The sequence below is a fragment of the Phragmites australis genome, chromosome 13, assembly GCF_958298935.1.
Source record: "Phragmites australis chromosome 13, lpPhrAust1.1, whole genome shotgun sequence".
In the NCBI taxonomy this organism is placed as follows: Eukaryota; Viridiplantae; Streptophyta; class Magnoliopsida; order Poales; family Poaceae; genus Phragmites; species Phragmites australis.
This window is the reverse complement of record NC_084933.1, coordinates 20,191,665-20,216,060: the sequence shown is the minus strand read 5'-3', so window position 1 is coordinate 20,216,060 and position 24,396 is coordinate 20,191,665. Positions and strand designations below refer to the sequence as shown.

The 24,396-nt window shown below is 45.6% G+C and overlaps 3 protein-coding genes and 1 pseudogene across 3 annotated transcripts; 3 read left to right on the top strand and 1 right to left on the bottom strand.

Annotated features, from left to right (window-relative positions):
• Positions 1-769: 769 nt before the first annotated feature.
• On the top strand, positions 770-7,808 carry LOC133888174 (amine oxidase [copper-containing] zeta, peroxisomal-like). The gene is made up of 12 exons (XM_062328325.1): positions 770-1,302; positions 3,740-3,849; positions 3,933-4,238; positions 4,417-4,529; positions 4,625-4,955; positions 5,048-5,263; positions 5,346-5,582; positions 5,858-6,043; positions 6,421-6,561; positions 6,857-7,125; positions 7,247-7,328; positions 7,462-7,808. The coding sequence occupies exons 1-12, from the start codon at positions 1,089-1,091 to the stop codon at positions 7,579-7,581; spliced, it is 2,325 nt and encodes a 774-aa protein (XP_062184309.1). The 5' UTR covers positions 770-1,088; the 3' UTR covers positions 7,582-7,808.
• Positions 7,809-9,221: 1,413 nt separating this feature from the next.
• On the bottom strand, positions 9,222-18,454 carry LOC133889514 (uncharacterized). Its single transcript, XM_062330010.1, has 3 exons — positions 17,134-18,454; positions 13,071-13,154; positions 9,222-9,412 (listed from the first exon to the last, which is right to left on the bottom strand). Exons 1-3 carry the CDS (start codon positions 18,452-18,454, stop codon positions 9,222-9,224), a joined length of 1,596 nt encoding a protein of 531 aa, XP_062185994.1.
• On the top strand, positions 18,453-22,145 carry LOC133889513 (2-oxoglutarate-dependent dioxygenase DAO-like; annotated as a pseudogene).
• A 977-nt stretch (positions 22,146-23,122) lies between these two features.
• On the top strand, positions 23,123-23,894 carry LOC133889512 (pentatricopeptide repeat-containing protein At1g62350-like). The gene is made up of 2 exons (XM_062330009.1): positions 23,123-23,149; positions 23,298-23,894. The coding sequence occupies exons 1-2, from the start codon at positions 23,123-23,125 to the stop codon at positions 23,742-23,744; spliced, it is 474 nt and encodes a 157-aa protein (XP_062185993.1). The 3' UTR covers positions 23,745-23,894.
• The last annotated feature ends 502 nt before the right edge of the window (positions 23,895-24,396 follow it).

Genomic DNA, 24,396 nt, shown 5'->3' with positions numbered 1-24,396 from the left:
AAAATTTATTCTCATATAATTAAAGTTAAAAAAACAAAATAGTGATCTAAAATTATTTATTGAATATCTACTTACATTCCTATCTGGAATAGAAGTATCAAACTGGCAATCTCGCGGGGGAATGATGATGTCACGAATTTGATGGTAGCAACCAGAGACTGGAGGAGGGGGATTTGGATCCTCTGAAGACAGAGTGCAACAGTAAAATATGTCCGGCACTACAGTAAAAACTAGTATCTTTGACTTCAAATACTGCACAGATTTACTTTCATTAAAATGCTGTTCATGTTCACTGTTTATAGCGTTATTGTATCACTGAATCTTATACGTCCGATACAAATACAACTTCTCATGAGTCATGCTACAGTGTTTCTGACTTCAAACGGTATGAGCTCAGGAGATCTAAATCCGGAGGAGGGTGGTGGGCGGGAGATCTCATAGGCATTGTTTTGTTTGAAGAGAGGGGTTGAGAGAAAAGAGCAGTCCGTGCGTGGGGTAGGAGAGAGAAGCTCGGCCATTATATTTGAACCAACATGCACAGAGCATTAACTGAATTTTCTTTTATTTTTGAACAAGAAACTCGCCTCTAAAATTTCGTACATTAACATCAGATTAAATAGAAGCTCAATCCAAGCAATCTCGTGGGTACAATAGCGTGTAACTACTAGCATTTTAGGAATGCAAGACCCAGAAGAGTCCAGCCCACGCACTGGGCACACCCCCGGCCACCTTTCCCCTCGCCTTTCTATAAAATCCACGTGACGCCCCGTCGCCTCGTTCTCCAAATCACCCGACGCCCAAACGCCACCCGACCAGCGCCACCACCAGTCTCCAGTTCTCCACCCGCTTCCCCTCCTCGGCGGCTTCCCGCGGACGGAGAGAACCCCGCTCCGTTCCCTAGGGTTCCCGGAACCCTAGCCCGAACTCGTACGCTTCAAAGGCCCCGGAGACGAAGAGGCAGCGGAGAGGGGAGGGGAGGCAGAAGGCGCGGGAGGCGGAGGCCTGTGCTGTATGTCAGATCGTGGGAGCCGGCCAGGCGGAGACGGAGGCGGAGACTACGGACACGGTCAGCTCGCGAATCCGCTCCAATGGCCGCAGCTGAGGAAAAGGCGCCGGCCTGCTGCGGCGCCGCGCCCGCGCGTGGCGCCCCCGTCCCCTTGCGGGCGATCGCGGCGTCTCCGGCCGGGAAGGTCTCCATGGCCACGGGCGATGAGCGCGTGGCCGCATCGGTCGGAGGAGGCGGCGCCGTGATCGAGGATATCGCCGCGGTCCAGCCCACCACCGCGAAGGCCTCCTCCAAAGGTAAACCGGGATCTCTCTCTCTCTCTCTCTCGATCAAGTTGGATCGTAGGTAGTTCGAGTTGTTTGCGAAGCGGGCGTGGTTGATTGGGTCACGAGAAGTGTTGCGGGAGTGCCGTCCCGTGCATGGATCCTAAATTAGGTGAGGTAGTGTTTCCGTCGATCACGATTTTTCGTGAGCTCAGATGTGAGTGCGGGAAACGCAATCAAGTGGTGGTAGTTGTACAGAACGCATTGTTTCCTGTGCATGCAACCAGAGGATGTGCTGTTCATAAGTAACATCTGATTAGATCTTATAGCAGCATTAGTCTACCATAACAATAATAATTTGTTGTTTGCTCTGCCTTACTTTATCTGGGTAATTGATGATTAGATCGCCGGGGGGCTTGATGTGATGGCGCAGCCGTACTAGTGGGACTTACAGTCGCAAATTTCCAAATAGTTCGTTTTTGTTGATTACTGTTCAGGCTTTTGTGCTCGATAATAGTATGGTACTCCGACCTTATCTTTAATCACTAGTGATCACTAGTTGCAGTGATCATTTTGTCCTTCCATACTTTTTTTTTGATGACGAGGATTTCTATAGGAAAGTAAATAAAATGTCCCGATCTGGATAAGCTGCTTGATTATTTTGAGTCAGCTGCTGATGCAGGCTGGTCCACCCGGTCCACATGGTGGGCAATGGGCATATCTTATAGTAGTAGTGTTTGTGAGGATCCTGAATTGGTGGGGTGTACGCAAGATCAGCGATCGTTGTCTAGCATGTACCTTGCTGCTACCCTTCAAAATTCAAAGGATGCTCGGAGTGACGTGGACTTCTGTGTCGTTTTGACTGGAATGGGCAAACGACCTCATATCACCCTGAACTTTCGTGTCAACCAAAAATATCATTAAAGATTTGAGAGATCCTTCTTGATGGCCTATCTCTTGGGTGGTGTTATAGGGACACGCGTGTTTAAAACTACGGTGTTGCAAAATGCCATGTGCAACACGGATTTGATGTGTTGTGGCTGTGTTCATGGCAAGGGAGATGAGGAGGAGGCAGACTTATAGCACGCTAAGCACGTCGTCGCACACCGGTAGCCTGGCGCACCGACGCCATCCCCTTTCATTGGTTGCTGCTTAGATCCGAGCCACGGGAGAGAAGAGGAGGCGGCGACAGGGGAGAAAGGGAGAAGGCGGCTGCGTGGGGGGGGGGGGGATCAGGAGGAGGCGGCAGGGGAGATGAGTGGATGTGGTGGTGTGAGTAGAAGAGAGGCTGGAGGCTGGAGGTGTTAGGGCATCTTGACGTGGCTGGATGAGCCAACAAAAGGCCCATTTCACCTGTATCCTTTTCTTTTCTTTTTTAAAATTAGAAGTACAATTTTATTTCTCTTTCTAGTGTATTAAAGAATAGGTAGATGTCTATGTTATACATATCTTTTATATATATACTTAAGTTTAAAATATAAAAATAAATACAACTCATAATATATATTAGAAGAAACCCTTAATCCTATATTCTCGAGTTTGCCGAGTCAGCACCCCTACTCAAGTCAAACTTCGACTCCCGCACCCATGTTCCGGTCACACTGTTTTATGGCCACCGCATAGCTCAACAGATGTCCTTCTGGAGGAACAGTGGAATAGTGAAATAGTACTTATATTGATCAATTGATGATACTGGCAGGGATTTCCTGAGGAAAAAAAAAACATATATGGCATCAAACTCTCAGATTTATTCCTGTCGACCATTGACTTCTTTATTGTGCAGAGAGGTGGTTAAGTATGAATGATGATTGATACTCATTGTGCTTAATCTAATGAGATCATAAGTTTTGGTGATTTTGCCATTGTAGTGAATAAATGAAGGGCATCGATCTGTCTTGGGACATATGCTAGATTTTCTTCTGCCAACTTTAAATTTTGTTTTAACCAGCAACTAGATATCTAGATCCAGGACATGGGGCACTAGTTGATTAAACAGTATTTTAAGACTTGCATTTATACTGTGTGGTTCATTCCATTTCAGTTTCGTTTATCTTTTGCCTCGGAGAGAGGTCAAACATTTTTCTGTTCAGGTGCTACCTCTTTTGACCTCGTGATAAGCACAGGGGAGCATGGTGCTGCTGACCCGCCAAATTATCTATTATCAATGCTTGACCTATGCTAAAAATTGTCCTGCTTATTTTGTTCCTGGAATTTTGTGATTGATGAATGACTCATGTGTATTTTAGAAATTTTTGTAAAACTGTATGTGGAAGTAGTTTAATAGGCATCTATTGTCCCTTATTCTCGCTTAATTGCTCATCATGGCAGAATGACACTCCTGCCTTACATAGTTATCTGAATTCACCATCTATTCAATATGCTATAACTTAAATAGTTAAATGCTATTTGAAATGTGTACCATGTCTTAACGGAACTAATGTTTTGCTGGACCAAAAATAAAAAAATGCAGGGATACCTATAATGACCAGAGCCCAGAGAAGCCACCCTTTAGACCCATTATCTGCTGCTGAAATTGCAGTTGCTGTAGCAACTGTAAGAGCTGCTGGAAGATCTCCTGAGGTATGTCAACAAAGTCTTTCAGATACTTTTCCATGCAAGCTTGAAAAAATAAAAAATTGACATGAAAAGTTCTATAATTGCAGGAAAGAGACAGCATGCGTTTTGTTGAAGTTGTGCTGTTGGAACCAGAAAAGAATGTTGTGGCATTAGCTGATGCCTACTTTTTCCCACCTTTCCAACCATCACTGCTCCCTAGAACCAAAGGTTCTGCTGTTATTCCAGGCAGGTTGCCTCCAAGGAGGGCCAGGCTTGTTGTCTACAACAAACAATCAAATGAGACTAGCATTTGGATAGTAGAACTCTCTGAAGTGCATGCAGCTACTCGGGGTGGACATCACAGAGGCAAGGTGATATCATCTGAAGTTGTTCCAGATGTTCAGCCTGCAATGGTATGTCTACCAAATCGTTTAGGATATTGCCTGCCTTATATTTTTGTCTCAATCTTCCAATCATTTAGTCGCTGTTTGTTAGTTTTCTAACATTTAGCTGCCTGAATTGTTGGTCTCTCGAAGTTCCTTTTAGATCTTTACCTTGTGCAGCATTAAATTTGAAATTTATATTTCACAGGATGCTATGGAGTATGCTGAATGCGAAGCTACTGTCAAAAGTTATCCCCCATTTATTGAAGCTATGAAGAGAAGAGGCGTGGATGACATGGAGCTTGTTATGGTAGATGCCTGGTAAGCTATCTGCAAAGATTTTTTGTTGCATTTTTCATTTTGCCTATCTATCAGCTTACATTATCATATTGAATAACCTTGTTATAAATCATCAGGTGTGCTGGCTACTACGGCGATGCTGATGCTCCCAGTCGCAGACTTGGCAAGCCTCTAATATTTTGCAGAACTGAGAGTGATAGCCCCATGGAAAATGGTTATGCGCGTCCTGTGGAAGGGATTCATGTTGTTGTTGATATGCAGAATAATGCTGTGATTGAGTTTGAAGATAGGAAGTTGGTTCCTCTCCCCCCACCTGATCATTTGAGAAACTACACTCCTGGGGAAACAAGAGGTGGTGTTGATCGAAGTGATGTAAAACCACTTATTATCAATCAGCCTGAGGGCCCAAGTTTCCGCATTAATGGCTATTTTGTGGAATGGCAGAAGGTAGGTGGTTGCTGTGATATTTTACCTATAATGCTAGTATTAACAAAAAATAGTGCCCTTTGAAACTAATAACACTAAATGGTGTTGGTCAGTGGAACTTCCGTATTGGCTTCACCCCCAAAGAAGGTTTGGTTATCCATTCTGTTGCTTATGTTGATGGTAGCCGTGGACGTCGACCTATAGCTCATAGGTTGAGCTTTGTTGAGATGGTTGTTCCTTATGGAGATCCAAGTGAACCACATTATCGTAAGAATGCATTTGATGCTGGAGAAGATGGACTCGGGAAAAATGCTCATTCTCTTAAGAAGGTAGTTCACTCGGTTCTTGGTGATTTCACTCTTTGGACATTTTAGTTTTGCTAGGATTGTATTATTTATTCTTTTTGTGCAGGGGTGCGACTGCTTGGGCTACATAAAGTATTTTGATGCACATTTCACAAACTTTACTGGTGGCGTGGAGACAATTGAGAACTGCGTTTGTTTGCATGAGGAGGACCATGGAATCCTTTGGAAACACCAAGATTGGAGAACTGGTTTAGCAGAAGTTAGGCGATCAAGGAGGCTTACTGTCTCATTTATCTGTACAGTTGCAAACTATGAATATGGTTTTTACTGGCACTTTTATCAGGTAACTGTTTAGCTTATTTTTCTCTTAAAATGTTACAAAGCTATTAGCATTTAACGTACAAGAGCTAATATTTGTTATATAAGTTTTCTAACGTATGCGTGAAAGATTTTCAATTTGGTTATTGTGAATATATAATTTTTTGCAGCCGGTTATTGTGATTATTAAGAGACTTGCTGAAGGTTTATTGAATCCAGCTTTGAATATGGTTGTCTACAAAGTTTTGATACTGTTCTTACATTTGCATTGTAATTATTTACTGCTCCTATTGGCCGTAGGATGGCAAAATAGAAGCAGAAGTAAAGCTTACTGGAATTCTCAGCTTGGGAGCTCTGATGCCTGGGGAATCGAGGAGATATGGCACAACTATTTCCCCTGCTTTGTACGCACCTGTTCATCAGCATTTCTTTGTTGCCCGTATGGACATGGCTATTGACTGCAAACCGAACGAGGCTTATAATCAGGTGGGTGGCCTTCTATGCCTTGGCATCTAGTTTTTTTTTTCCAATGGAATTGCTCACCGATAAATTTATGATCTGCTTTTGAGTACACCAAATTCCGTTATATCTTTGGATCAGAGAAAAGAAATTGAAATGAATATTTGTTTAAATTGCAAGCTTCATGGAAAATAATTAAATATAAGTTGCTTCAGTCTGCTCAAAATGCTTCTGTTCAACCATGTAGTTTAATTCCATAGCAGGGCTGCTTCTATGCTTGTTAGTCCCTAGTGTGCAAAACCACCTTGTATTGCATGTGCCTTTATCAAATGCAGTATCTGTGTGTTATGTCAAAGCCACGGTGATTGGTAGTTTTTACACACATTCCTTTCGCCCTCCCACAGGTTGTCGAGGTTAATGTTAAAGTGGAAAGTGCAGGACCGCATAATGTGCATAACAATGCTTTCTATGCGGAAGAGAAGTTGTTGAAGTCCGAGTTGCAAGCAATGCGAGATTGTGATCCGTCATCTGCACGCCATTGGATAGTAAGATCTCGTGCTTCTTGTTTTGGCCTTTAATTATTCTGCCCAACATTATAACATGATACTATTGATCATTCAGTAACAGATGAAACATATTGACTGTTCTCTGGTGATAATGGTAGCAGTTTGTCTTGTCTTGCATTTTCCTTAGTAATTGCACTACTCTTGATCTTCCACCAAAGTAGTATGGAACCACTTCCATGAATAGAGATGACAGCATAGCCAACTGTAAATCGTATCACTTATCGAGCATATTCAATCTTACCCTTATTCTGACCCTTGTTCGCATGATGATCAGGTAAGGAACACGAGAACTGTAAATCGTACTGGGCAGCCAACTGGTTACAAGCTCGTGCCGGGTTCAAACTGTTTGCCGTTGGCTCTTCCCGAGGCGAAATTTCTAAGGAGAGCTGGGTTCTTAAAGCACAACCTCTGGATCACGCCATTCAAGAGGGACGAGATGTTCCCTGGAGGGGAGTTCCCCAATCAGAATCCGCGTATTCATGAGGGTTTACCTACATGGGTCAAGAAGGATAGGCCCCTGGAGGAAACTGACATTGTTCTCTGGTACTTATTTCTTCACTGAACTCAATTCTCTTGAACACCATTCATCCGACGCTAAAAACTTGCATTGCTCGTTGAATCTACACCTTGCAAATTGTTACGAGACTGTGTTCCCCATCTGCAGGTATGTGTTCGGTCTCACCCATATCCCGAGGCTGGAAGACTGGCCAGTCATGCCGGTGGAGCGCATCGGCTTCATGCTCATGGTATCAGTTTTGAGTCTTTCAGTACTTTTTTGTCATAGGCATTGAATCAATGGATCCCTTTGTTGCTTCGTTACATATCTTAGGCTGGCTTCTGTTGCTCATAATTTCTAATGAATTTGTTTCTGTCCTGCAGCCACATGGATTCTTCAACTGCTCGCCTGCGATCGACGTGCCTCCTGCCTCTTCTGATGCAGATGTGAAGGAAGCCGAATTGCCTAAGGCCATCCAGAACGGCCTTATTTCGAAGCTGTGAGCTTTCATCCGCTGTGCCTCGAACGAACGAACTGGCGTACGGCTGCTGCTGCTGCGTCTACTCTACCGCATTACATTGCTCCAATAAAAGCGAAACTGGTTGATTATCGAGCTGTGAATGACATTGTTTGGTGTCCTGTAATAACGTTGTTCTTTGCTTTGCTGGTTGATTATCGAACTGTGAGCTATTACATAACTAGCACCCAAATAAAGTTTGGACTTGCGTAATCCCTGGCTGCCTGCATAAAGAAAATCATGTTACACGAACATTTTCATGCTCTTTTTCTTTTGGGCCCCCGGGTGGGGGGGGGGGGGGGCAGCGATGGTATATTCTTTTTAGCTCTATGTTCGTCGAAACTAGGTTTACTTCTGCATGCATGTTGACATACCAAAATGCTTCTTCAACAAGAGGCAATGTATCGCCCAAGTTTCTCTGCCTGCATCTTCGTGTACATAGACTGACCAAATCATGTCAGAACTCAGAAGTGCGATGCAAACGTTGTCGCGTTCGACCAACAAGAGTTGCCTGACACAGGGAAAATATGACTAGCATATTTGCATCCAATCACCGGAATATATGACTAGCATAGAGTTGCATACTTGCATGGATCAACAGCTCGAATGGAGACCAAAAGCGAGCAGTGCTGGCACCAGTCTCAATCAAGCATGTTGCCCCGCCGTGCGGATTCGAGAATATATGACTCGCATTGACAAATGGCGACGCGAACAGAGGAGAGAAGATGTTGAAGATGGAGCATTTGTCGTATGTGGTCAGCCGTCAGCAGCTCCGGGGGTGAGGACAATGGAGGTGGAGCAGGTCGAGGAGGGCAGCCAGGCCATGGAGACGACAGCAACGCAAGGGCGGGCCCACTGCTCGCCCCCCACATGGCTTCTCGCCGTCGTCGCCTTCTTCTTCTCCATGGTGGCGTCGCGCGGACTCGCGGCGAGGGTGGCTCCAGGAGAAGACGGTGGCTCAGCCGACGGTTGCGCGATGCTGGAGGCAGCGGCGCTTGTGAAACCGGCGGTTCCGGCGCCGGCACCGCGGCTGGATGCGTTCGGTTGACCGGTGGTGGCGCGGGATGTATGGCGATGGTGAAACTTCCCCTAAAAGATTTAAATAAGACCTCCTCCTTGAGATGGGCAGCTCGTTCTCCCCTCCTCTCTGGGCGATCCGCCGGCGGCGACAGCCGACGCAGGTTCCATCCAGTGCAAGCTCAAGGTCCAACGCACCCGCTTCCCCGCCTCAAACCCTAGCAATAGCTTTCCTCTCTCCCGGTCCAAATTAAAGGAGATTCGTGCCAGCGGCAATCGGATGGGAAATAGAAGCAAGGAGCTGGCCATGACTATGGGCTACCCCGTCGTCGCATCTGACGCCGACGGCGACGGTGCCGCTGTTGTCAACGACTTGGCGCCGCGGTGCCGCTGTTGTCAACGGACATCATGCGAGGGGTAACAAATTTGTCACCATAAACTCAGATGATCCCATATATCAAATGCGAGTGTGAATTCTTACCTGGCAAATAATTAAATATCTCCAATACGGGATCTGAAAGACGTGGCCGTCCGGCAAGAGATCTCATCAGCTGGTCGTCCGACGAGCGTGAATTGTTACTGTTAAGAGTGATAAATAGTTAAATATCTTCAATATAAAATTTGAAAGACGCGGCCGTCCGACGAGAAGATGGTCATCTGCTGGTCGTACCCGTCCCGATGCTGCTCTTCTTCCGACCCCGGGTTGCTAACCAAAACGATAAGTAGGAGGCGGTGGCCGGTGGATTGGGGCGCTTGCTGACTGTGGCTTTGCTTTCGCTTCAGCAGTTCAGCTCCAAGAACTGAAGAAGCAGAATCAAATAACTGTTTTCAGCTGATGCCTTTTTTTTATTTTAATTAAACAGCGAAAGCAGAAAGAAAAAAAAAAACACCACCGAGCTCCGATCTGGATCATCGGGACACTACATCCATTGCATACATACAGCAAACAAATACTAACGCAGTGATTAAAAGTAACAGTGCACAATATTTTGTGGCCTCACATTATTGACCACTGATCTTATCACTGTATAAACGAATCAACCAAATAAATATATAATAATTGTAATATTAAGTTAACAATGCAGTAAAACAATGTATATTGTTCAAATACTTGGCATCTTGGCTGTAGCCAGTCGCATCTACATACTTATGAAAAAATATACGACCATTGTAATATAAAAATAAATTAATAATATCCATGTGTGTCGGTCTAGTCCAAGAATCACATATGATAGTTACACCATACTCTGATCATTTTAGCTTTCACTTGTCAAATATCCTCTTCAATGCACTCTCGTACTTATACAGTTACTTACTATCTATATCCCGGTCAATTGAAGATGTGAAACCATCTCATGTTATACAACAGATGGTCATAAGTCAAAAAGAAAAAAAAAATGACAACAATAAATTTTATTGCAAACTTTATCACTCACCCCATTTTCGTGTCTTTCACTGCAGCAAAAAAGAATGTGTCGTCCGCCCTTCTACCAGGAATACCTAAAGTGTGAAAAAATTTGGACCATGCCAAACCAATAGTTGCCTTTGCATAATTTCCCTTCGCACTCCATGACCCCATGTCAATCATCTACTGCATATGGGTTTTTGCTACAACAACATTGTAATCCTTAACACTTGATGGTGGCTCCCTGTTTGAAGATGCCCTCTTAAGCATTCTCTTTAACGCATTGCCTCATCTATCACTTACACTACTACCTCCATGCTCGTAGGACTCACCTGCCCTCCTCCTGAACTCTTCCTCCTCCCTAAACCGAGACATGGCACACTGCACTTGTTCCTCTTTCGTCTCCTCATTATCGCTTGTCAAATCTATCTAAACTCTTGCTGACTCTTGCCTCCAAAGCCTCTCCTCAGACCTTCCCTTCCCCTTATCTCTTGCCCTATCCAGCTCACGCCTGAAGTAATCATGCACATCTGGAGGCACCCTATCGCAATATATAACATTCGATCCGCACACTGCCAAATGTTCTTTCAACCTTGTGGCACCATCGTTTTTCTTTTTCTTATTGCAGTAATTGCACCTAAACTCCAGGGCCTAATTGTCCTCGTGCTGCAACACCACATCTCTATCTGTCATCTATTACTGCAAAACAACATATATCATCCTATTAGCACTCCACAAATTCCAACAACGAGTAAACATTGAACTAAACTAAGTACTAGACACTAACCAACGCTAACCGATACTAACCACTTTGAACTAACCCTAACCAAGCTCGGTAACCGAGCGAATCCTGTTGATAACCGAGCGAATCACACAAAAAATCGACCGCATCAACGCCGAAACTGTCAAGTCCTACTAGCAGTAACCGACCTATTTAAGCAATAAATCGCTCAGATTTAGCGACTTACCGACCGCACAGGCTTGGTTACCGTTGCAATACGCTCGGTCGCCAGACGTGAGAAGCTCCCCGCAATGCGCTCAGTTACCGCTCAAATGCGCTCTGTTACCGTCATCTCCTGACCTATTTCTGAGCTTTCTCCTCTGGATTGCTTCAGCCACTTGGCAGATCTGGCGGAGCTCGCGGCAGAGGTGAAGTTTTTGCTGTGGCTGAATCGATGAACACGAGGATGAGCTCGCGACAAAGCCAACGATCTTATCCCATTGAGTTGGGCCGAAACGGGCCGTTTGCATTGTGCATTCGGCCCGTTTCAGCCTTTTTCTCTTTTTTTTTTTGACCTTTTCCAATGTTACAATACTTGAGCACATATTTCTCAATGCAAACGCCATTTTTTTAAAATTTATTTTCACATATCGTCTTAGAATTGCCTCTAGTTTTTTATGGATTTTTTTTTTCAAATCCAATTTAATTTTTTTAATTCAAATTCGATAACCGTTCGCATTTCAAAATCTAGCCAGAGCGGTAAGGTCGGTAACCGTGATATTCACTTATTAACCGTCGAATTTTGAAACCCTGGTTACGATTCCGTTGCTGATCTCCTACATCGTGGAATTGTTGAGCTTTATTCTTTCTCCCTCGCAATTTAGGTATATTAAGAACCTATTTGGTATAGCTCCCCCAGGTTAATTTCCCCTTTAGAATCTGAGAAGCTCTACTAAACACTCATTTTTCATTCAGCTTACATCGGAGAAGCAGGGGAGCGATTCTCATCTTTTGCACCGGGCGCGGGGAGCAGAATAAACCAGCTCTCTACCCAATTCTTTCCTCTTTATTTTAGACCTCCCTATCCACTTGGGTGGTTTTATCCACCATTATCATCGGGACAAAACCCACCCTATCTTTCTGTAACGCTCCAGGTATTCATCTACCCAAAGGTCACCGCCTAACACCTAAATCCCACTAAATATGAAACTTTCTGAAAATTTTGGCAGAGTCTCCATCGAACCTGAATCTTACCTGGACAATCGAAAACCCACAAATTCCACAAACATTATATATATATAAACAGAAAAAAAAGTATCATAGCCAAAGCTAGGACCCAATACAACTCATGGACCCGATACATTCGACCAACACAACCCTGAGCCACTTAATGGACCAAGCTAGCAATTACTAATCTATGGCATTACTGAAAAAACTAAGTATTGGTGTAAGTGTGTTGAACGTGGTTCTACCCCCTTCCATGCATGTCACAACCATTCAATACCTAAAAATAAAATAAAACACAAGAGTGAGTAAAAACACTCAGCAGGTGCGATACGGATCCCAGAAGAACATACATATCATTAAAGCCAATGAAGAATGGAAAATAGTAGATTTTTTCTTTTTCTTGAAACAACAATGAACGATAGTTTCCATTTGAAACGGACAAACCTAAATTTCTTTAAAACTAACAATGAGCGGTTGTTTTTGTCTAAAACGAACAAACCCGAATTTCTTGAAAACCAGCAACAAATGGTAATTTCCACCTAAAACAAACAATCCAGAATACATCCTTAGCATTGATCGATAAAGCCGAGCAAGTAGGGCCATCACTTACTCACAGGAACATGAATATAATAACTAAATTACACATCCAGACTACCGGAATATGAATGAAATGTAAAGGAACAACACATCCATAGATTTGAACAGTCCATGGAACTTGAACGATATTCATGAAACTTCATTCGAATAAAACACAAGGAAAATGAATGTTGAGTAAACATAGTTGAAAGTGATCAAGAAAACACAAATGACAACAAACAAACCATGCCATCACACGATAAGAATTAATAGCACATCCATAGATTGGTACACTCTATAGAACATGAATGATATGAAAGGTTCATCACGAAGATAGGAATCAAGAACATGAAACATCACATCAAAACTTGAATTACGAAATCATAGGAACGCATGAATCATGAAGAATTCAATAACATAACAGATAGAAAGCCAAACCAGATGACACACATCCATAGGTTCGTCATGCACTTGTCTTAACCATGGCGGGAAACTAACATCACTCGCTTTATACCAGAGTTTTCCAAACCTTTGTGCTTAGATGCTTCACAATCAATCTCCAGCTCAGGTTCAACCTCGATAATCCATGCATCACTCTCTGGTTCATCGATCGCTAAAAGAATGAAAAATGCATCGTAATTAACATGATGCGGTGTGATGAGAAATGTTCTGCAACGCACGACATTCAAAGGATATGCAGTGCCACATGTTATGAATGCATTGCATTGGGAATGATTTAGTTTAGATCCTTATTAATTTTTGTACAATATTTATATTTTGAGTAGGCTTTTTTCAAGCCCTAACCTAAAATATAAGGCTAAATAAGTATAACATGTGAACCGATACTTTTTCTAGATAGATAAGCTCGTAACAAGGCTAGCAAAATTGGTTTCGCTAATTTTGGACATGGCATTATTTAATTATGAATTATTGAAGTTTAAGCACATTTAATTCATTACAGGAATTTCATGAAATACTTAATGGTTAGTATTATTTTTAACATACAAAGCATGTCAATACAAAGTTAACATAACATATTTTATAATTTTTGGAGCTATGAAGAGTTTCTGACGCGTTTTCCAGTGTACAGCCGATTTAATAGTGTACAATAACTATTTCCGACATTTTTCCTAATTACCCAAAATCACTTAAACTTTAATTTCTTTTTCTTACACAGACTCAATAACCCCTGTGATGATAGTGGGTCCAGGGTCCATATTGACCTGATCTACCCCTTGGGCTTGATCCATCAAGCTTGGGCAACCATGGTGGGTGGCTCTGTGGAGCTCTCTTGCGGCAAGTGGTCTCCAGGTGACGGCCGAGGCCAGCTCCAGGAGATTTAGCATGACGCAGAGGACCGATTTGAACTGGTGGTGGTGGCACGCAGTGAGCAGAGCAAGTTCAACGCTGTAAATGGTGGCGACGCCCGGCCGTGCGCGAAGAAGAACAAAGAGAGCTCGGGAAAGGCAGGGGAAATGCCGACGAGCCTCACCTTGGAGTGTGGAACATCTCAGTGGCACAGGTCACCCCACATGAGCTCGGGGATGGAAGATCAACGATGGGGAAGGAGCTCGCGCAACTGCCGGTCATGGGAAAGAAGATGGCACCCGAGTTCGGTTTATATGGCGAGAGTACGCATTGTGGCTGCAGAAAGGGAAGGAAAAAATTTCCACTAGCCCTTGGCCACGCATGGTTTATTAGGGGATGACTTTGTGTTTTAGGTCCTTTCTGCGTTCAGGCGTGTCTTGTGGTTTCTCTAGTTTCTTTTCAGGTCTTTTTTACGGATGTAAATTAGACTTTGGATTTGCGTTGTAAAACTTGCCCGTTAAGTCTTTGCTTCTGTAAAACTTTACTATCATATGTAATAAAACTGGTATCATACTACTATGTGTGTGACTGACTTTTTGGCAGTCGTGGGAATACGGGATATTCAGAGTGTCCCACATTTCCCCCTACACTAGCCACTTGTGAGAGGATGTCACTATCTCCAATCGTCGCAAAGGAGACTGTTGATGCCGCCAGACTCCTCCATGCGACTGACCGCCGCCAAACAACTGCAGGCTCACCCCTCTCCACCAACCCACTACAGTGCCCCTCTCTGGTGGCCCCTCTCCCCCGACCGCCGACCATGGGTGTTTAGGGTTTGTCGCTCTCTCCTCCAACCACCACCCTGGCGTGGCCCCTCTCCTCTTACACTCCAACCCTTGAGTAGACTCTGCCACCAACACCTGCCACCCAATTCTGGTAAACCACCGTCTGGCGCTCAACATGCATAAGCCCTGCTCTTCTATTCCTCTTTCTCCCTGTAGATCTGAAACACTGATATTTGCAGCTACAAATGGTCACTGAATGGATGATTATTGCTGCAAAAATGGATGCGCAGTGGTAGCAAATTTGTGCTTGTGTAGCTGTAGGTGTGATTTGATAACTCTAAAATTGTTCATGTTTAGATGGATGATTAGTGCTTGCATTCTGTTCTTGTGAAGTTGTAGCTGTGATACGGCAATTGCAAAAACAATGATTTGCTCTTTCTGAATTTTAATCTTGTCTAAATTTTTGTCTAAAGAATGGTGGTTTGACCTTAAATTCAGTTAATGATATTACTATCTAATCTATCTTACAAGTTACAACATATATTCTGTACTTATTACCGTAACTAAAATTGCATGTATCAAGTCAACATACAGTGTGCCTTGCATAGAAGTCTGACTACCAAGGGTAAAAGGGACAATTCTAGCACAATCTTCTCTCAGAAATTAGGAGTCAGCCAGCTTGCCAAATGGTTTCAAAGACGTAATCAATTCCACCACAAAATCAATTTCACCATATAGTCAGGAAGTGAAGCAAGAGAATCAGGTTTTGGAACTCTACCAATCAGGTCCTGAGTTGTTACAGCATCACACAATCAACAGGCATGAAATAAGGTAACATGGGAGAGGATGATATAACCATAGACTCAGGAATTGAAATGATGTTTCTTTTACTTGAATGCCTTGGCAATAGGATCACTTCACTCCATCCACTATGAGGGACAGGTGCTTAGCTGGTATTTTTTTACCATTAGTAAGCACTCGCTAGAGTGTAACATTTACTTCCACACCATAGACCTCGCCACAACATCCATGATGTGCCCAAATTTAAGGGCAAATACTTGAGCCTATCTTAATTGATTGTGGGTGTAGATATATGCTGAGATCACCTAAGTTCAAATCCTTTATGGCGCGAATTTGGTGCATATTTATACTTTATTAACTAAATTTGTGGTTCCTCCTAAACATGACTAAATGGGCCATTCAGGCCGGCCCGGCACGGGCCCGGCTTGGCGCGGCCCGGCTACGGCACAGCCCATCTACTGTAACGGGCTGTGCTGTGCCGGCCCGCGTGCCTTCCCCTCGGCCTACGGTACGACCCGTCAGTGACCTTGCCGTGCCAGGTCGGCCCGGGCACAATTTCGGCCCGACGGCCCGGTCAGCCCGGCGGGCCGAAATAGATAAAAAAATATATAGAGAATGAAAAAATATATATAATAGAAAAAATATATAGAAAATAGATAAAAATATATATAAAAATAGATACAAAATATAAAAAATAGATACAAAATTAAAAATATATATAAAAAATAGAAAATAATCGGGCATTTACGTGCCGGGCCGGATCATGTTGGGCCGTGCCCGTGCCGGCCCGACTCAGCCGGGCCGTGCTGTGCCGGCCCGTCGTGCCGCGCGCTCGGCCCAGGCACGGCCCGTGGCCCGTGCCGTGCCTGGGCTGTGCCTACAGAGCCTTGCCTCAGGCCGGCCCAGTAGGCACGATCCATTTAGACATCTTTAGTTTTTCCCACATGTTGTTTGATTTTTTTTTCACTTTTTAAGGGCAAGCAGAAAGTGTTTCCCACAGGTGAACATTCCGAGCGACCCTTTCCCCTCTTGCACACACCATTGATCGCCAGTCCGCTGCAATTGTCATACACACATTCAATAGCTAGCAGCAGAGGCTTAGAGGGAGAGATCAAAGATCGCTTTGTGGCGCGGCGCTGATCAGGAGGGCTCTCTTCTGTACCTTCCTCAGCACATGTGGGTAGCACTGAGTGCACTAGTGTGTGTAGTGACTAGTGAATTGGTGGACACCGGAATTTGAACCTTGTTGGGTGAAGTTCTACTGTAACGACTTGAGACTTCGCCACCACCGCACATGAGCTAGTTCCCACTATCTCCTCGTTTGATTTGTCTTCAGTTCCACGCTGGAGATGCTACTTAGAACATAATGTCCGGACCTGTAGAGTTATGATATATATGTTGCGCGATTCTTGTGCACACAGTACGATTGGAGCAGCATCTGTTTCCAGTTTCGCCTGAGCTGGGTAATGGCTGAATAAGGAGGGTAGATGATCGAGTTATCTGTGTTTACTCTATTTTATTTTCGCAGTCCAGTCTTCAAGCATACTCCTCAGATGTGGTATGAACCATGAGTTTTCCAGTTATAATTCTGACGAACAAGTTGGAATTGACAGTTCTTTTTCACTCAAAAGCTAACAAACGCAAATTTAACTCTCCAAGTTTAAACTTCACCAAGACTACCATAATAATGTAACCTACCAAGCAAATTCTTGGTTCTTTTGGGACGGAACACAGGATGCTCCATCTCGTCATATTCGGGAGAAGTTGCTTCCTCAGATGTGGCTTCCACGTCAATTGCTACTGCTTCCACGCGCCGGCTCTCGCCGGCCGGCAAGAAGTACCAGGCGGGGCTCGACATGCCTGCGGTCGCCGCCGGCCACCGCACAGAGGTTCCGGTTGCCATGTTGTACACGACGGCCTCGTAGTCTCTCCCGCGCGGGCCGTCAAAGTAGTACACGCTGTTAGCGCTCACGCCCTCGCCACGCACCACCGCCGCATCGTTCATCCCGACGAACACAGCGTTGCCACTTAGGTCTTTCTCCTCGGCCACGGTCCAGCACGGGCAGCTCCCTCGGTCGTACCTCAGAACAAAGACGTCGCCCTCAAAGATGTGAATCCACCGCCCTGCTCCTCCGGGCGGCGCGTCGACGGTGGCAGAGCCTTCGCCGCTGGGCCGCCTCCATATCTGGTACAGCACGCCGTCGCAGAGCACCAGGTTCTTGGCGTCTGTGAACTGGGAGATGGTGTTGTACGGCGGCGGGAAGGCGTCGGCTCCGAGGGGCACGCTCAGCAGTGGTCCAAGCAGTCTCCTCACCTCCACCGCCGGCATCCAGGAGGTGCCACGGCGGCGGCGGTTGAGGTGAAGCACGTGCACCTCACCGTCCAGCGCCAGGCAGTAGACCTTGTCGTCGTCGCCGTACGCCACATCGACCAGGACGGCCCCGTCCATGAGCCCTTCCGTTTCCTCGATGATGATGAACGAGCAGCCGCCGCACGCCCTCTGCACGGCGACCCTGTTGGGCCGGCAGACGCTCACCGCGGCGAAGTCTCGCGGCGTGGGGTTCGGCGAGAACACGATCTTGGGCGCCAGCTCGTGCTTGGGCTCGTACAGCGACGAGTCCAGCGGGATCTCCTCGCCGGTGAACGGATTGAACAGCAGGGGTCCTGCGCCCACGCCCGTCTCGGCGTCGCCGGCGACGAGGGCGACCCACCCGTCGCGCGCGCCGACGCAGCGGCATCCGCTGGCGCTAAGCCTGGTCGGCTGTTGCAGGCCGAGGAGCCTGGACCAGCGGTGCGCGTGGAGGGAGCAGGCCGCGATCGACACGGGGTGGCCCGCGGCGTCGTCCGCGGAGAGGACGGCGAGGGGCCGCGACAGCGGCGGCGGGAGGGCGGAGCGCCAGGGTCCGCAGACGGAGCGGCAGGAGGCGTAGTCCTTGAGCGCGCAGGAGTCGGCGATGCGTGAGATGATGCCGGACTCGAGGTCGGCCCACGGGCGGAGGGGAGGCGCCATGTCGACCATGACGCGGGTGTGACGTGGTGGCGATCGATGCACGTACGCAATACAATTTGGTGAGACGACGTATCCAAGGTGCATGCATGCGTGTATATATTAAGTTGAAGGGGAACTTTATGTACTGTACTCGAACTGAACTGTGCCACGCGTATAAGTTACAACACGTATTTGTAAGTACTCATACCAGTGTTACTTGACACAAACATTAATGTTGAAATCCGACTCGAATTTAGATATATGATTGGGTAAATAAAATTTAGACATATGAAATATAACTTAAATCTAATACGGGTATCCGAATCTAACTTGAATTCGGAGTGTCCGATTTGAAAAAAAAAATTAAACATAGGTATTGAGATAACACCGATATTAACATAACTGTCGGAACGTTCCAAAGCATACAGGATCGTGGTTTCCTCCTTTACGTACGTTTTGTGCGTATCTCTTTCCGGAGTTCTGGTGTGATTCTAGCACGTAAAATAGTTTTGTAAAACATATACAAGGGTGGCGAGATATCACAATGTTCTCGTTCAAATACGTGATACGTCCCAGCTCACCGAAGCGGGCACGGACCGCGCCGAAACACCCCGGCACCGGCCCGATTCACCAAATCCCCAGCCGCCACGTTCCCGCGACGGCGGCGACGTCCGAATTCAACGCCTCGATCGGCCAACCGCAAGCCAAATCGGCAGCTATCGGCTGCTGCCAGATCCAAAACTCCAACCCAAGTCTCCCCACGCCCCCCGAGCCGCGCCGGCACAGGCGCCGCGCACGCGCGCGGTTTGCGTCGGGCGGACGTGGACTTCGCAGAAGCGCGCTCGCGGCCCAAGCGGCACCCGCGTGCGCGCTGGCCACCGGCCCCGGCAACTCGGCCGCCCGCGACTCAACCGCTATACCGTGACGCGGTGCTCGGTAGACCCCGTGCGGCCGTGCCATCATACCGTAGGCCATCCTCTCGGCATCGGCGGTTTTGACTCCGCTGCGGGGGTGATTACAGAAAGCGATCGAGCAAGCTGTCTGGTTTCAGTTCTCGTGGCCGGCGCCTTATTTTTCCTGCTGTTTTGGTGGTATCTTCACGAGATCCTTATTCCACCAGTCTTTTAGCCGTTAGAAGCTCCCTCGTTCAACTGTGCAAAGCCGGCTGCAGAATGGATTGGACAACGGAAGCACATGTGTATAGGAAGAGGTACGGATTATTTAGAATCAACAAGAAGTCGATGAACGCACATGAGTGCTTGTTAGCGATGGCGGCCATCCTTCCTTGTCTGTTTAGAGATTATATCCGATCCGCGTGTCCGGCCACGGCGTGCCCGCGGGACTCCAGGCGGAGATGAAGGCCGCCGTGCGCGCGCTCTTCGACCTCCCCGACGACGCCAAACACCGCTACGTCTCGCCCAGCCCCGCCAACCCGCTCTACGAGGCCTTCGGGCTCCTCGATGCCGCGGCGCCAGCCGACGTCGACGCCTTCTGCGCCCGCCTCGACGCGCTGCCCCAAGTCAGGTAATTTGGATGGATGAAAGTCGCGTCTCTCTTTGCCCATTTCGTTGGGAGTTGAGGTACCCTCCCTGATTTGGTCTAGCGGGATGCAATCTTGTGCAGGGAGACCGTCAAGACCTACGCCGAGAGGATGCACGACCTGATCGTGGACGTCGCCGGCAAGGTAGCATCGAGCCTGGGGCTGGAGAAGCAATCGTTCCAGGACTGGCCGTGCCAGTTCCGGATGAATAGGTACAACTACACGCAGGACACCGTGGGCTCCTCCGGTGTGCAGATCCACACGGAGTCGGGCTTCCTCACCGTGCTCCAGGAGGACGAGTGCGTCGGCGGCCTCGAGGTGCTGGACCCGCCGCTGGCGAGTTCGTGCCCGTGGACACCGTCGCGAGTGTTGAGAATTGTATAAATTTTTATTATTTCTATGTCTTTTTCCCGCGCTCTCTTGATGGTCCATTTGCTTTTGTACGGCCTAGGGCCAAGCCCACAGTAGTGGTCTTATAGGGTGGCATCATGGCAGCTAGGGTTGGATGGCTAGGAAAATCGCGTGAGATTGGGAGGAGCGAGTGACGGCGTATGGGAGGCGGTGGCGTAACTACCCTCCGCTTCCTTCGGGTGCGCACGGGGTTTAGATGGCGTGATCGTCGCCTATATGGTGGAGATCGGCTTGTTTTCTTCAGTGCTTACAGAAAAACAGTTTTCCCCCTTGATTTCTCCTGGTTCTCTACAGATTTCTCACTGGTTTTGGTCGTTGTCTCCGCCGCCGAGGAGAGCTCAAGCTTTGGTTATGGAGTTTTGTTGTGTAGGGATTCAGTGGAGGAACTTTCTTGTTGGTGCTCTTCGAAGCTGTGATTGTCGACACTCGCCCGCACGCGTCAACGCGGTGTGGTGAGGCTTTGTACCACTGTCTTCCATACTGGCGACAACAACGGCGAATTGGATTTCTGGGGTAGCAGCTTTCTTGCTATGCTTGCCCTCAGTTATTAATTCCTTTGCTTCCATTGCACTGTGAGTTTTGATGTTTAATTCCTCTTTCTTCCTCTCTTTGTTGATATGATCAGCATGGTGACATGTGGCTTAATGCTCGATAATGTTCATGTACATTAAAATTGAACTAGCTAGTTGAGTACAATAAATGAGGTCTTGAATAGTTCTTTGATCGTTGGATGATTTAGGCATTAGCTGATTTTCATACTTTGAATCCTATTGATCGATTCTTACATACCGAGTTTGAGGTTTTGTAGTCTCTCAGTTCATTGCATAGATGTGTTGAGTTTTTGGACATGTGTTGTTGGTGTCTGTAACTCGAGCTTAATCTGTTTAATTGATTTAGGAAAGAGCAGTATCTACTATTGATTTAGTAATAGAGGTTTTAGCCTTGGTGGCTTGTTGTGCTGCTAGTCTTATGGTATACAAGTGTGTGTTTTTCTTTTTCCTATGCTCAAGCACCTGCTCAATAGAACTTGTGCTCGAGATCTTTATCTAGATGTGATCTCCTTTACTCGTTTAATTTATGATATGACTATAAATCAGCTTAAGAGCAAACTTTTATAATTTTAGAGCCAGCCGATAGAATCCTGGAGAGGATAATGTTAATAATATATCATACTGTTCAATTCTAATGTTATCTATACATAATGTTTGTTCTATGTGTTTTTGCATAGATAATTTATTTTTTTATAATCACGTATATATGATATAGGTTCAGTTTTACTCTTATTATATTATTTATAGAATTTTAATATTTATATCTTTATTATCGCACTTATTACAACAGCGAGCTCGTTCCTAGTCAACATCGGCGACGTCGCCACGGTAGCTAACTAGCTACCATCTCGAGATAGACTTCTTGGCAGATTCGTGCCGTCTCGGTGCTCAGAGCCTGACGGACCCATCCCGATCTCGTGCGTTTCAGGCGTGGAGCAACGGGAGGCTGCACAACGTGAAGCACCGGGTGCAGTGCGTGGCGGCGGTGCCGCGCATCTCGATCGCCATGTTCCTGCTCGCGCCCAAGGACGACAGGGTGTGCGCGCCGGAGGCGTTCGTGGACACGGACCACCCGGGCCGGTTCAAGGCGTTCAACTACGACGACTACCGTAGGCTCCGGCTATCCACCGGCGAGCGCGTCGGCGAGGCGCTCGCGGGGATGGCGGCGTGATGTTGCCTCATGGTGTCATGGTGGTCTGGTGGGGCTGCAAATTTTTTTCTTCTGACATGACAGTTTTGAATACAACTACATGATACTATGTATTAGGACTAGCCTCAGCAGGTTATGAGAAAATCATTAAATTGATATATATAGAGAGAGAGACAACTCCTTCAATATATAGTATCATATTTTTGTTTATTTAAGTTTTTAAAATAATTAATTGTTAGTGTGCTGTGTATATTAGAGTGGACTCAAAGCATTGGATTTCATACCAGAGCTGTACCTTATATACGTGTTGCCACATCAGCGAAAATTCCTATGTTACACCTAATAAATATGTATGATATCAACCGTTGAGAGTAGTCTAACAGGTAGTTGACTACACAAGTATTGTTGAGTTCTACTATTAGCTCTGAACTTGTGACAAGAACTTCGCATGTTTGAGCCCTGTGAATTGTTATAGATTTTGATCAATAAAATCTCGTTACGCACGAAAAACTGTATGATCTTGAGTGTTCATACAGGACCATGGAAGAGCTGAAGATGCTAGATGCTAAATATCTATAATTGCACAAAGTTAATTATGTTGCACCAGAGAAACGTTCACAGGGTAAAACAAAATCATAAATAAAAGATTAAATAATCTAATCTGATCCACCAATTTGCGACTACAAAAAAACTTAGGCTATTCATGAACTGTGGGTATAGATCCCCAAACTTCCTTCAGAAACAGCAAGATGTGCTACTCAGGCCCTCATGAATCGTGAGTGTCTAAATTCTTGCCCACTAGCCAACGCCTTTTCATTTCTCAGATGCCATCTTAAGCATAACAAGATATATGAATTCATGAACTGTGAAACAGGTATATGTTTACTTGTATTACTCTGAACAAGAACCTTAAAGTAAACTTGTTTCAATATGGCTGCTGTTTTCGATTGAGTATGATATACTTGCATGAATGAAGACAATCCAGTGGCAGCTTATAGGACTGCCAAGATATACTATTTTTTTGCTTTAATTGTTAGCTTCTGTAAATGGCTTTACTGGGGGACATGTTTGTCGTAGATTTTACATATCAATTTACTCTCTTCTTACTCTACTGTTATTTGCATTTAGGGTTACTAGATGGTACTTTCAAGCAGAAACTTCTAGTCCAGATCTGAGAAATGCAGACTGAGATGCCTCTCATGATGTTGTCATTGCTGCTAGGTCTTTGAGGAGATTCGGAAGGAGCATTGGTACAAGCCTAGGTTGCTCTGGTACGTCAACCTTATTACAGTGCTTGCAAGCAAAGGTTTGCGGTCCGAGGTTGACAGAGCCTGTTCATATCTGAAGAGGGAACAGTTGGAGCCTGACACTGATGGTTTCAATCTGCTTCTGAAGACGCTCCTAGATGCTGGGTTCACACAATTAACAATGGACTGTTTCCGTCTGATGAAACTATGGGACAGTGATCCTGACAGGATAACATACAGAACATTGATCAAAGGTCTTGAATCCCTAGGAAAGATGGACCTATCTCCTGATGTACGGTTGGAGGCAGAAAATGAGTATGGTTCCTTGGACTTCCTCGATGAAGTGGAGACCGACAAGGCTTGCATAAGTAGTTCTTTTTTATTCAACCAGCTGGAGTTACAGTTGCAAAGTTTTGAATGATCATATGACAAACTTGACAATGAAATCATTCCCGGATATTATGCACTGTTGAGAAATTATAACAGCAGAACTTGTTGCAGCAACGACTATTGACTACTTGTACCTTGCTGATTATTCAGAAACGTTTAAGAGGGGCTACCTGCAGCTTTGTCAGCCCATGTTTTCTTTTGTAACTTGTCTATATTTTTGTTTGAAAAGTTCTCTGTATCTAATCATACTGTTGCTTCCTAATGTGTAGTCACATTGTTGTTTTCTCTTAGCATAATTACATTTCTGTGTAAATGTTTACATACTTCCAGAATTCATACTACAAAGCTGTAGCCGGATGGCAGGTTCTGGCAACTGTACTAGTTGTGCGAGTCCGGTGATTTAGAACATCAGAGCAAATGATACTGTTGTTTTAGATTTAGTGTTCCATATTGCTAATTTGTAAGAGTGGAAGCAAATGATATTTGCTACTGTCCATTCAAACTGTGTTAAGATTGCCAATTCAGTTATCTCAAGATAATGTTCAGATGACTATGTTACAGAACAATAGAGAGGGGAATCAATTAGCCATTTGTACTCAACCTGAGTGAAGTTTAGAACACGCTGGTTTGAAATTTCAGAAGCAGAATTACATTGCTTTCTCGAAACCTGAGACAAGGATTAC